The sequence below is a fragment of the Astyanax mexicanus genome, chromosome 5, assembly GCF_023375975.1.
Source record: "Astyanax mexicanus isolate ESR-SI-001 chromosome 5, AstMex3_surface, whole genome shotgun sequence".
Lineage (NCBI taxonomy): Eukaryota > Metazoa > Chordata > Actinopteri > Characiformes > Acestrorhamphidae > Astyanax > Astyanax mexicanus.
This window is the reverse complement of record NC_064412.1, coordinates 28396936-28408485: the sequence shown is the minus strand read 5'-3', so window position 1 is coordinate 28408485 and position 11550 is coordinate 28396936. Positions and strand designations below refer to the sequence as shown.

General features: G+C 39.6%; 1 protein-coding gene across 1 annotated transcript; it reads right to left on the bottom strand.

Moving 5' to 3' along the window:
• Positions 1–305: 305 nt before the first annotated feature.
• Positions 306–10604, bottom strand: LOC103028885 (neuronal pentraxin-1). Its single transcript, XM_007252160.3, has 5 exons — positions 9666–10604; positions 9004–9211; positions 7766–8010; positions 4913–5092; positions 306–1825 (listed from the first exon to the last, which is right to left on the bottom strand). The coding sequence occupies exons 1-5, from the start codon at positions 10095–10097 to the stop codon at positions 1604–1606; spliced, it is 1287 nt and encodes a 428-aa protein (XP_007252222.3). The 5' UTR covers positions 10098–10604; the 3' UTR covers positions 306–1603.
• Positions 10605–11550: the final 946 nt, after the last annotated feature.

Below are 11550 nucleotides of genomic sequence, written 5' to 3'. Positions count from 1 at the left end.
AACACAATTCCAATTTCTATTCTAAGCACAATTCTAAATTTACATTTTTTATATAGCACAAACAGGTCAGTTATTGCAGTGCTGATTTATGTTTTGTAAGTGTTTACAGCGCATCTATTTCCATCCATCCCACTTTTTTATTCTTTTCTTCTTCCTGCTGCTAGCAAAATATCTTCCACCCACTCACTCCTCCCACACCACTCGTCCACTCGATTCAAACGTGCGCATTTTTATTCCACGTGAATAAAAAAAACATCCCGATCTCTGCCGAAAGCGAGCAAACGGAATAAAAAAAATACATGAGATTTATCATAAGATATCACAATTTTATTACAAAAATTAGATCTTTTATCATCTCTCAATGGTGCCATGCTTTCAGCATATAACAATACAGTAGAAAAAACCCAACCCGAACCAGAGGAAAAGCAGATGACGATGCTTCTTGTTGTTGCTGCAGCATTTTGGTCATTCATGCTGTTACGATACAGATAACATTCCTATTACAGAGTACACACACCTGCCAGGACCTGAACACAGCGCTGTTTAACACGATTACTCGAACAGAAAGAGGAGTGGCCCATGGAAAGCAGAGAGATAAAGTGGCAGGATGAGTAAAGCGCATGGAAAAGGTTGTGCATGTGTGTAATGTGTAATGTGTGTGTGTGTGTGTTTGTGTGTGCAACTGTGTGAGATTGTGCTCATGCGTGCTGAGTCGTCGCTCCAGCCCAAGGCACTCAGGCGTCCTTTAATTAAGTGTGTTGGCAGTTCGAACGGTGTCCAGAAAACATCTGTTGAACTCGTTGAACCTCTCGCAATGAACGTCCTTCAGACGTAGGCCGTCCGTCAACGTCCCTTAAGATGTTGAGCATCACAAACTGTGCCTCAGGCGTTTGTGGAAAAGCACTTTCCTTTAGACGTTGACCATCAAAGTCCTTCAGATACTGAACGTCAGGCGATGTCCTTCAAACATTTATGACCCAAAACCGTTCTTCAGATGTTCACCATCTATCACCGTCCTGAAGACACGGAGGGTCAGATCAGATCAGTTCTAGTTCTTCCATCACTGTAAAAAAGTCAGAGTGCAGGAATCCAGTGCGATCCCAGTTCAACTCACTCAACAGCCCAAACTCTCTCCAACTCGAAAGCACTTCAAACTTCAAAATCCACTTTTTTAGACACATTCAAGAACCGAGAGGAGAAAAAAATTAAAACAAAGTGAATGAAAAAAACCCATCTAGTGCAAATCGTGAGGAAGAATAAAATGAAGAAAAGAAAAAAACAAAAAAACTCAGTTTTTCTTTTTATATAAAAAAAGCAACCAACAGCAACATATTAGCAACTGTCTCACTGCGCTTTCCAACAACAAATGATGCGACAATGCGTTTTTCGTCTTTTCGTACATAAATATTTAAGTACTGATAGAAATCCTTGATCTTATTAACTCTTATTCAATTTATTAAAGGACTGTTCTCTTTTGATCTCGTTTTTATCAACATCAAAATGAAGACAAGAAAGACGAAAGCAAGAAAGGTAACGAGGGTTTGGGTCTCGGATCAGCTTTGTTTGTTTTTTTTCTGTTTTTTTTTTTTTTTCAGGCTGCAGTTCAGTTGGGCTGACGGCAAGGCTCGAAAGTCCACTTAGTGGCTCCGCCGAACACGTCGATGTTGCCCTCGGCCCAGGACAGCACGTTACCGGACGGTGCTCTGCTGTTACAGGTGGCCAGGCTGTAGATCTCTGAGGACGACAGCTTCTTGTCCCAGATGTTGAAGTTGGCCAGCTCTCCTACAAACGCCTGCGTGGCATCGAAACCTCCTCCCAGTGTGTCCTAAAGAGAGAAAAGACATAACGTTCATGTAAAAGCAGCGAAAAAAGCTCATAAAACCTTAAATTGAGCTAGAAGTTGTTTGAATTCAAATGATTTAAGTCTGTTTGGCATAAAATTGGATATTTCTAAACAATACTCAACTATTTTGAGTTAGTTGAACATTTATGGGCACAAAAAAATTTATTAAAACTGAGATCTTTGAGTTAAACCAACTTATAATAACTGAGTTTAGTCTGTTGTCATTGGCAGCTTCTTTTCCATTGGCTTCTGTCACAATCTATTTGCATACTGGGTGTGTCCAACAGTTTCTGACTAACACTCACCATCAGTGTGTAATGATTACCCCTGGGATATCTTAGAAGTTCCCCTTTAGTTGTAATAACTTGATGTTTTAGTTTATGTTAACTGAAGTTTTTATTCCCCTTTACTTAAAAAACTTGAGCAAACCGACTGCCTTAAAAAAGTTAAGTAAACTCAGCTTAGCTGGTTTTACAGTATAACAAAAATAAAAAAGTTAAATAAACTTCTTTAGTTGTAATAACTTAATGTTTTATGCCATGCTAAGTTAAGTTTTCATTACTGATTACTTTACTTTTTTAAGGCAACTGGTTTCCTAAATTTTTGAAAGTAAATTCAACTTATCAGGGCTTACAGTGTACCGTATTTTTTGCACTATAAGGCGCACCGTATTATAAGGCGCACTATTAATATACAGCTATTTTTGAATGCCATTTTAAGCGACAATAAAAAGGAACAAGGGTGTCGCCATGTTTGGAGGGGCAGAGAAGAGACGTGCCTAAGCAAACAACACTGTAATTCTTAAAAAAATAAAAGAAAAATTAAAACAAGAGCTGCATGTTAATCTACACAGATTTCTCTCCTGAAAACTGTTTATTTGGGTGAGTAAAGCGCTTCCACTATTTACAGTAAGCTTCGATTTCTAGTATTTTAGTGCAGTTAGCAGCAGCGCTAGCCACGGTTAGCAGCACTTAGCGCTAGTGAATGCCGTCCAACAGCGCTACAATGAGGAACATTGAGTGTTCCAGTAGGCCCAGGCACTATCATCTAGCAGTTTGTCCCACGTTGCTTGTTTTAACACAGTAAACATATTCTCACATCTGAACGCCTTAAGAGGTGCGCCTTATAGTGCGAAAAATACAATAAATAGTCTTTACGTTTGTATACACATGTTTAACATTAAGGAGTCAAAAAAATACTATATAATACTTTTACTCCAACAGAGTGTTTTTTTACACCAAAATCTGAACCAAGGTTGATGTGTTTGTTACTGTACATTCTATTCATTTGAGTGGTGGGGTTAGTTTTACTACTCTAGTAGACTAAAGAACTGTACTTCGTTCTGTAGTCATCACTAATGCATGTGCATCTCTCTTTGTTTGACACTGACTGATTTAGAGCAATTCAGAGCAATTCTGTACGCCTGTTTTTCTTGTCTATTGTGTTAAAGCTGCCTCTTTAATTTATATTTTATTTGTGTTTTATTGACGTTTACTGCGCTCAGTTTGCTTTTAATTGAATTTCCGCAGCGCTTTGATCAACAATGCTTTATTGTTCATATTTTTTTTTAAATGAGCTTTTGAAATAAATGCAGCCTGACTGAGATTGAGCCAAACTGGGAATAGTACCAAACGAATGTGCCAGGTGTTAAAACATCTGGCCTGTCTGAAATATCTGCCTCGTTGGTCCTCTAGTAGCAAGGGTTGTGGTAAACAATCAGCTTTGATTCGGTTTGTAGGAGAGGCAAATTATCAACCTTCAGTTTCTATTACACTTTAATATAGTGTAAAGTACACAGTTCTTAATATTGGTAGCAGGAGGAAGAATAGAAGTATAAAAAAAGGAAGAATACTTTTGAGAGTCTACAGATGTTCTTCTGAAGCTTCTGCTAAATGTGAATTCTTTTAGACTTATTTTCTTCTGGCACTCTAAAAAAATAACCTTAACTATAATAATAATAAATAACAAGTTATCAAATAATTTTTATTCTGTAAGGCCTAATGTTGCATAATGTTAAGGTGCTTTCATATGGTTCTTTACACTCATTTACAAGCACAATTGTTTAAATAATCTTTTTCCCCCCAGTATAGTCATTTTTAGTTCCCTTTTATCATATAATGCTACTACACAGCAAATTTCTGAAGTTGGAAAACCTGGAGTTAAACAAAAATGTGTGAAAGTGTTAAACTGTGTGAGTTTATTCTCCAACTTAAACTACAAGTTGAGTTGAGGGGAACTCTTTGGTGGTGTAGAGTTTATTCCAAGGTGTTGAAGAGCGTGACTGAACTCTGAACTAATGGGCGTGTCCCCAGTCCTAGCTTACCACCAGTGCGAAGTCTTGCCCACCAGGACTCCTTCCATTGGGGATTTCATGATATTTTGTATAATGGTTGTTTGCCTAGCTAACATTTTGTTAGCTATAAGAGCAAGTTACCATCTTCTGCACTTTTAAGTGTGGAAAAGTGCTGGTAATGCACTGAAAACTGCAGTGTTTAAAGTATTACAAAGTTTTTTGATAATATTAGTTTAATAACACTTTTTTTGCATTAGTTGTTAACACTGTGAAGGAGTTTATGGTAAAATTAACTCTAGCTGAGAGCTGTATTTTACTCTAGATGGGATAAATATTTTAACTCCCAGAAAAGAGTTACTTTAACTCTGTTATAGAGTGTATTCGATGGTCATATATACACTTAAAATGAGTTGATGTTAACTCTCAGGGAGTTTATTCCAAAGAACAGAATTTGCTGTGTAGCATTGAGAGAGTGAAGGATAACAATGTCTTCTTTCGAAGCTTCTTTAAAGCTACAACATGTTTAAGCAACACTGCTGGATCTCAGAATGCTTGGAACTGCTAATGACCGACCCACCCAGAGTTATGCTGTCTCAGACTCCAGATTACGGATGGCTGTGGCATCACTGAGGAACGAAACCTACAATCTCCTGATGATAGACCCAGTCAAATGTACTTTTTCAGAGTATAGTTCTGCTCTAGGTTTAGCATAGACTGGTTTATTCTCTCTGCAGAAGTGAGTGTGATGTGTCTGATTGCTTCTAACTATCCCTCACCTGCTCCTGGCCCAGCACAAGCACCCCATGTGGTTTAATAGGGTGATACGGAGCCAGATTCTCTCCGCTCCCGCGCAGAACACCATCCTGGAACGCCTCCCACATCCCGTCCCGTGTGGTCCACGTGATGCACATGTGATGCCATTTTCCATCATTGATGAGGAAAGGGAGTTTGGCCACCTGCACAGAAGCAAATGAGTCAGTTAACCATAGTCTTACACTAGTCTTTATAGACAAGTCTGTTTACTTGATGGCAAAAATATTGAAGAAAAAAAAAAAGTGAATAGTTTGAATAGTTGGTTTTAAAATTGGGCAGGGACAGTCACACACACTGGTGCTCCCATGGTTGAAAGGGCATTGCTAATGTGCCCTTTAAAATGGTAAAAAGGAGACAAAGTGCCCTATTAGCTGCCCTACTTGTGGGGGAAAAAGTGATTGAGTGCTAAGAAAAGGCATCTTGATGTGCCCTCTAGATCAAGAAATGTTCACAATGTATCCCTTCCATAGATATGCCTAAGGAATCTATGGGTGCCCTCTTGCCCTTTCTGCAGAGTGCCATCTTTGACACCTCGACTGGACAGTGTCCCAAATGGTGTCTGGTTGGAATGGGATGTGATGCTCAAAAGGATTTTCCTAAAGGTGGGAAAACATGCTAAAGCGCCTGGTTAGGTGTTTCTCCAATGAAGAAGTGTCCCAACAGTGGATTAAATGTAATGTGGTGCCGTATATGTGACTTCACAATAGGATAAAGTGTATTTTAAAGTACAAGACAAAATAGTTACATTTGGACATTTTTGTCAATATTGACAAAAAGTCCTGCAGTAAGAACACACTTTAAATAACCTGAGTTCACCACTGTTGTAGTTCAATAATGCAGAAAATACATGATATTTCAGTTTGTTCTGGGGCATTCCCCAATAACACCATGATCGTCAACTGTGTTGATTGGCTATTATTTTGAAGGGCGGGACTAATGATAAAATCTATATCGATATATTGATAAAGTCGCATTTTTGCTGCTCTTTTTGTTGAAGAGCTTGACTTTGATGATAAAGTCTAAGGGATATGTTTGTGTAATTGGAAAGTTTTGGGGTAGGTTTTTAACTGTGCTAATTGGCTCTTTCTGATGAAGGGTGGGACTTTATTTATAAAGTATATGCGATGTTTTTGTGTAGTTGGTTGGATGTTTTGGGGAAGGCTTTCTACCTTGTTTTTCACTGTGCTGATTGGCTGTTTGTTGCAGGGCGGGACTTGATTTAAAAAGTCTATAAGATGTCTTGGTGTAGTTGGTTGGATGTTTTGGGGCAGGTTTTCAACAGTGTTTTTGACTGTGCTGATTGGCTCTTTTTGTTGATGGGCTGGACTTTATTTATAATGCCTACAGGATGTTTTGGTATAGCTGGTTAAGGTTTAGAGCAGATTTTCAACCGTGTTTTTGACTGTTTTGTTTGTTGATAGGTAGGCCTTTATTTTCAAAGTCTAAGAGATATTTTGGTTAGATGTTTTGGGGTAGTGTATTTAACTGATTGGCTCTTTTTTGCAGGGCGGGACTTCACTGCTAAAGTCTCGTAGATGTTTTGGTGAAGCTGATTAGATGTTTTGAGGTAGATTTTCAACCACATTTTTTAATGGGCTGATTGGCTTTTTGTTGCAGGATGTGACTTTATTTCCAAAGTCTAAGAGATGTTTTGGTGCTGATTGGCTCTTTGGCTGAAGAGTAGTTTACGGTTAGCTAAAAGTTTCAGATAGGTTTAAAGAGTGGCTATCATGATAGTCCATAGTGTTGAGAAGCTGTGAGTCTTCTTTATAAAAAAAAAGCATAATGCATAAATGGCATACATTTAATTTGCAAATTCTATATTTTTTGATAAATTAACAGTAAAATAATGTAAAAGTATAGTAAACCTACATGTAAAGAAAGTACATATTTGGTATATCTTTGTCTTTATATATATATATATATATATATATATATATATATATATATATATATATATATATTTTTTTTTTTTTTTTTTTAACACTTTTGAGTTACTGTAAAACTCATTTTTTAGTTATCTTTTACTGATGTAATTATTTCATTATTTCTCTACTGCAGTATATCCCAGAAATAATTGCTAGTACTTTTATTGTAATATATACACATGTATTGCCAAATAATAATGCAAATAATACAACTCCAATAAGTAAAGAGCCAAAGTGCAATGACGTAGATGTATTATATCATGTGTTTTTATCTAGAATTTAATGGGATTAAAATGTTAAATGGTGAAACACTTCTGGCGCTTTAATTCAGTCTAGACTAGAAGCCCTGATTGTGAGAATGATTTAAAACCCTGCTTGTTCTTCTCATTTCTCATCTGTAATACATCACAGCAATGTGATTACTGCTCCAACGGTTCTCTGGAAGTGAACAGATCATATTCCGCATCCGTTTCTGGTGTTTTTCTCCTGAGATGTATGAGGGTTTGGGATCCAAAACCAGTCTTTTCAGTAATTTGATTTCTACACGACTTCTGGGTTTCCAGCTTCTGTTCATCCTTTACCATTACACAGCAACTGTTACTGCGCCTTTAAGACTGATGTATCTAACTCTATAGTGATGGAAGCTATTCTTATTGGTTGGCTTGTACTGTAATTATTTTATTTTAAATGCAGACTGGGCTGCAACACTGTTTATAACTTCAGTGTGAATGGGCAGGGCTTAGCTGCAGAAAGCTAAATATAGGCTGAATATAGTATGTGTGTACTGGATAATATACTATGGAAATTTTTTTTTTTTTAGTTTTTTAGTCTATTTTAAACACAAATATGTTAAATAAGAAATAAAAAAAAAGTCTGTTTCTGTTTTACCTTGTCGTTGATGAGGATCTCCATTGGGTTGTTGCCCCACTCTATGAGCACCAGCTCATTGGCCTGTCCCGGGACGGCGTAGGAGAAGGGCGTGCCCACCCCAGGGGAGGCGTTGGACTTGATCCACAGGCAGAGGGTGAAGGCGTACATCTCCGGCAGGCTGCGCTTCACTTTAGCGTACATGTAGTTTGTGCGCAATGGAAAGGTCAGCTGGAACTTATCCTGCAGCTTATTTCCTTTCGTTCCTGCAGAACAAAATGTACAAATATTAAATTAAATACTGTTTTCTCTCTCTTTTTCTTTATTTCTTTCTTCCATCCGTTCTTTCTTTCTCTCCCTCCACATGCTGTCTTTTTCATTCTCTCAATTCCTCTACCCTTATTGTTTTCAGTGCTACTGTATTTCTCTCACTCTTCCACACTCTTCCCTGCTCTCTCTCTCTCTCTCTCTCTCTTTTATCTCTTATCAGGCCGTTTACATTTACAGCCTTTTCCCCGGTCTGTGTGTGTTGGTGTGTATATGTGTGTGTGTGTTTGTGTAGGTGTTGGTGTGTGTGTGTGTGTGGTGGCTGTAGTTATGAGCTGATATAGGATATGCAAACTAATGCAGCTTTTCCTCCCTAGATTCACCACGTCCGCTGCGACAGTCTTTTTCCCTCTCTCTCTCTCTCTCTCTCTCTCGCACACACACACCAGGACACACACACACACACACACACACACACACACACACACACGGACACATGCATACGTTTGCTTGCACACTTCACAGTACCACCCAACAGAAAATCCCACACACCCTTTAACACCCTTTACACTCGTGATATTTCCAAGGCACCTTAAAGATGATCGATATGCATCAATACTAATCAATCAATCAATTAGTCAATCAATGAATCTTTTTCAAAAGAGCTGTTTCGGCCTTTTCCCTAATAAAAAAAACCCTGCACACAACTACACAATTCATTTGCTATTATTTTTTTCAGCTTTCAGGATTATTTTTAAATTTGAACATTTACAGTGTTCCTTTTTTTTTACTAACAAACAACAAAGATTTAACACTGGCCAATTTTACTGCATGCTTCATTCATTTTAGCAGAAGATTCTCACTAATTTTAAACACTTTTTTTTAAGCACTTTACTTGAGCATGCCACTCAAACCACTTAAACTGAACCACTCGTTTCATGAGAACAGAGCAGTTTATTTCCCATTAAAAGCTCCAATTCTGGTGGCTCTACCTTTTTCCAGATCGGTGATGCGGTGGTGTAGAGTGGTGAGAGTAGACTCCACTCGGTTCCTCTGATCTGTGTCGTTTTTCTGGCCCGGTTTGCCCCCCTCCAGTGTGTTGACACGGGACAGCACCTGTTTCTCCATGTCGTCGATCTTGTTCTGCAGCAGATCCTTCAGGCTGTTGGCTTGCGTTGTGCCGTTACTCCGGCTGTACTGCTGCAGAGTGGCAGAGAGCAGATTTTCAGAAAAAAAGGTCTAGTTTAGAGCTGTGAAATTAACTGAGACTTTGGTTTGGGTTGGAATTTTTCTCAAATTTAGTACAAGTGACCTTTGATCAAATAGGGACCTGGTCAAAAGATTGGTAACCTTTGATAAAAAGGTTTCTTTAAGGGTTGAAAATTACTTGTATTGAGATTTAAATGGCTAAACAGGGGTTATTTTGTGTTAAATTCGCAATTAGAGTCCTCATTGAGTATATTTGAGGACATAAATGTGAAACATGCTTTTTAAGAACTTTGAATCAAACATACAACTCAATACAACTCAATAAATCAATAAACCAAACATTAAATTAAATTAATAGATCAACTACATCATTTCATTTCATATGCAGAAACTAAGCACATGTCTGATTTCTTTTTTTCGTCACAATCACCGTCAAAATCCGTACCTCCAAGTTCTCCAGCCTCTGCTTGAGAGTGGCTAAAGTCTGCCCCAGCTGAGCTAAAGTGTCGCTGGCTCCTCGGGACACGTCCCCCATGGTGTTCTTGCCCTGCTCTTTCCTCCTGCCCCCTGTCCCGGGCTCGGGAGCGCTCTGGCTCTCACACCGGTTCAGTTTGCTCGTCAGCTCCCGGATGGTCTCCTTCTGGTTCATGATGGTCTCCTTCTGCTGCAGCACCGTTTCCCTCAGCTGCATCACGGTGGTCTTCAGGTCCTCGGCCGGTCCACTGTTCTGCATGGTGGCGGCGCACAGGTCCATGTCCTTCGGCACCGAGGTGCAGATGAACTGCGTCTGCCCAAAGTCTTGCGCACCGCCCTCGGGGACGAAGAGAGCGAGTAGGAAAAGTGTCCAAGAGATTCGCTCCATCTTCTTTGCGAGCATGACGAGGAACACAGTGTAAGAAGACTCTGTTTTTAGCTTCCTTTTCAGTAATCAGTGATCAGTTTCTGGGTTCAGCACCATCAAGCTGTCCAGTGAATTGAAAGCTGTGTCCTCTCAGAATCAGAATCTTTTCCAACAACGTCCCACGAGCTGTCCAGCAAACTGTACGAGTTATGACAACAGAGGCTGTTGCACTGAAACTAGACTAGACTGTGTGACAAATCTGCAAGAAACTGTGCTATTCACACTACTCAAACTGCTAGATCCTCTAATCTGATTCAGTTTCAGCACCCTGGAGCTGTCCACTATCCACGGTCCACTACTCCAACTAAGTTTTCAGCACCGCGGAGCTGTCCGCCAACGACGAGCTTCGGTTCTGCCGGCCAAACTGTCTCTGAACGTCTTTTTTCTTCCAGCGCGTGAGCTCTTTAAAACTCCTCTAAAGCTGATTGATCTCCACGCATGAACCCGGTTCAGCTGCACTGAAGAACTGCGCGTGCCTTCTCTGCGCGTAACGCGCTTTTATAGGGCGCAGCTCCACCGCAGCACTACGGGGAGGAAAGCCCTCCCCCCCCCCACTCTCTCTCTCTCTCTCTCTCACACACACACAATCTCTCTCCCTCACTCTCTCTCTCGCTCACTCTCTCTCACACACACAATCTCTCTCACACACAATCTCTATATCTCTCTCTCTCTCTCTCTCTCTCTCTCTCTATCTCTCTCTCACACACACACAATCTCTCTCTCTTTCTCACACACACAATCTCTCTCTTACACACAGTATATTTCCCTCTCTCTCTCTCTCTCTCTCTCTCTCTCTCTCTCTCTCTCTTTCTCACACACACAATCTCTCTCTCTCTTTCTCACACACACAATCTCTCTCTTACACACAGTATATCCCCCCCTCTCTCTCTCTCTCACACACACACACACACACACACACAGTATCTTCCTTTTTTCTCACATCTCACACACTCTCTCTTTCTCTGTCTCACACCATCTTTCTCTCACACACACAGTATTTCTCTCTCTCTCACATACACACTATCTTTTTCTCTCATACATTATCTCTCTCTTTTTTATCACTTTCAGTATCTCTCACGCACAATCTCTCTCTTTCTCCATCAAACACATTCTCTTTCACACAATTGCTTTCTCTCTTTCTTTCTCTTTCTCTCTCACAAAATCTCTCTCTTTCTTTATTTTGATCTCCTCAGTATTTCTCTCTTACACACAATCTCGCTCTCGCTAACAAACACACACATACACACACACTCTTTTTCTCTTTATCTATCACACACATTTGCTCTTTCTCTCTCTTACAAAATCTGTTTCTCTTTCTTTACTCTCTCTCTACACACACAATCTCTCGCTCTCTCTTACACACAATCTATCTCTCTTTTTCTCTCTTTTTCCTTTCTCCTTCTCAGTGTATCTTTTTCCCACGATCTCC

Coding starts and splice junctions, on each gene's coding strand:
- LOC103028885 (XM_007252160.3), bottom strand. CDS start 10,097: ATGCTCGCAAAGAAGATGGAGCGAATCTCTTGGACACTTTTCCTACTC. Junction 8,011..9,003: donor CATCACCGATCTGGAAAAAG/GTAGAGCCACCA, acceptor TTTGTTCTGCAG/GAACGAAAGGAAATAAGCTG. Junction 1,826..4,912: donor TTGTGCTGGGCCAGGAGCAG/GTGAGGGATAGT, acceptor TTCTCTCTTTAG/GACACACTGGGAGGAGGTTT.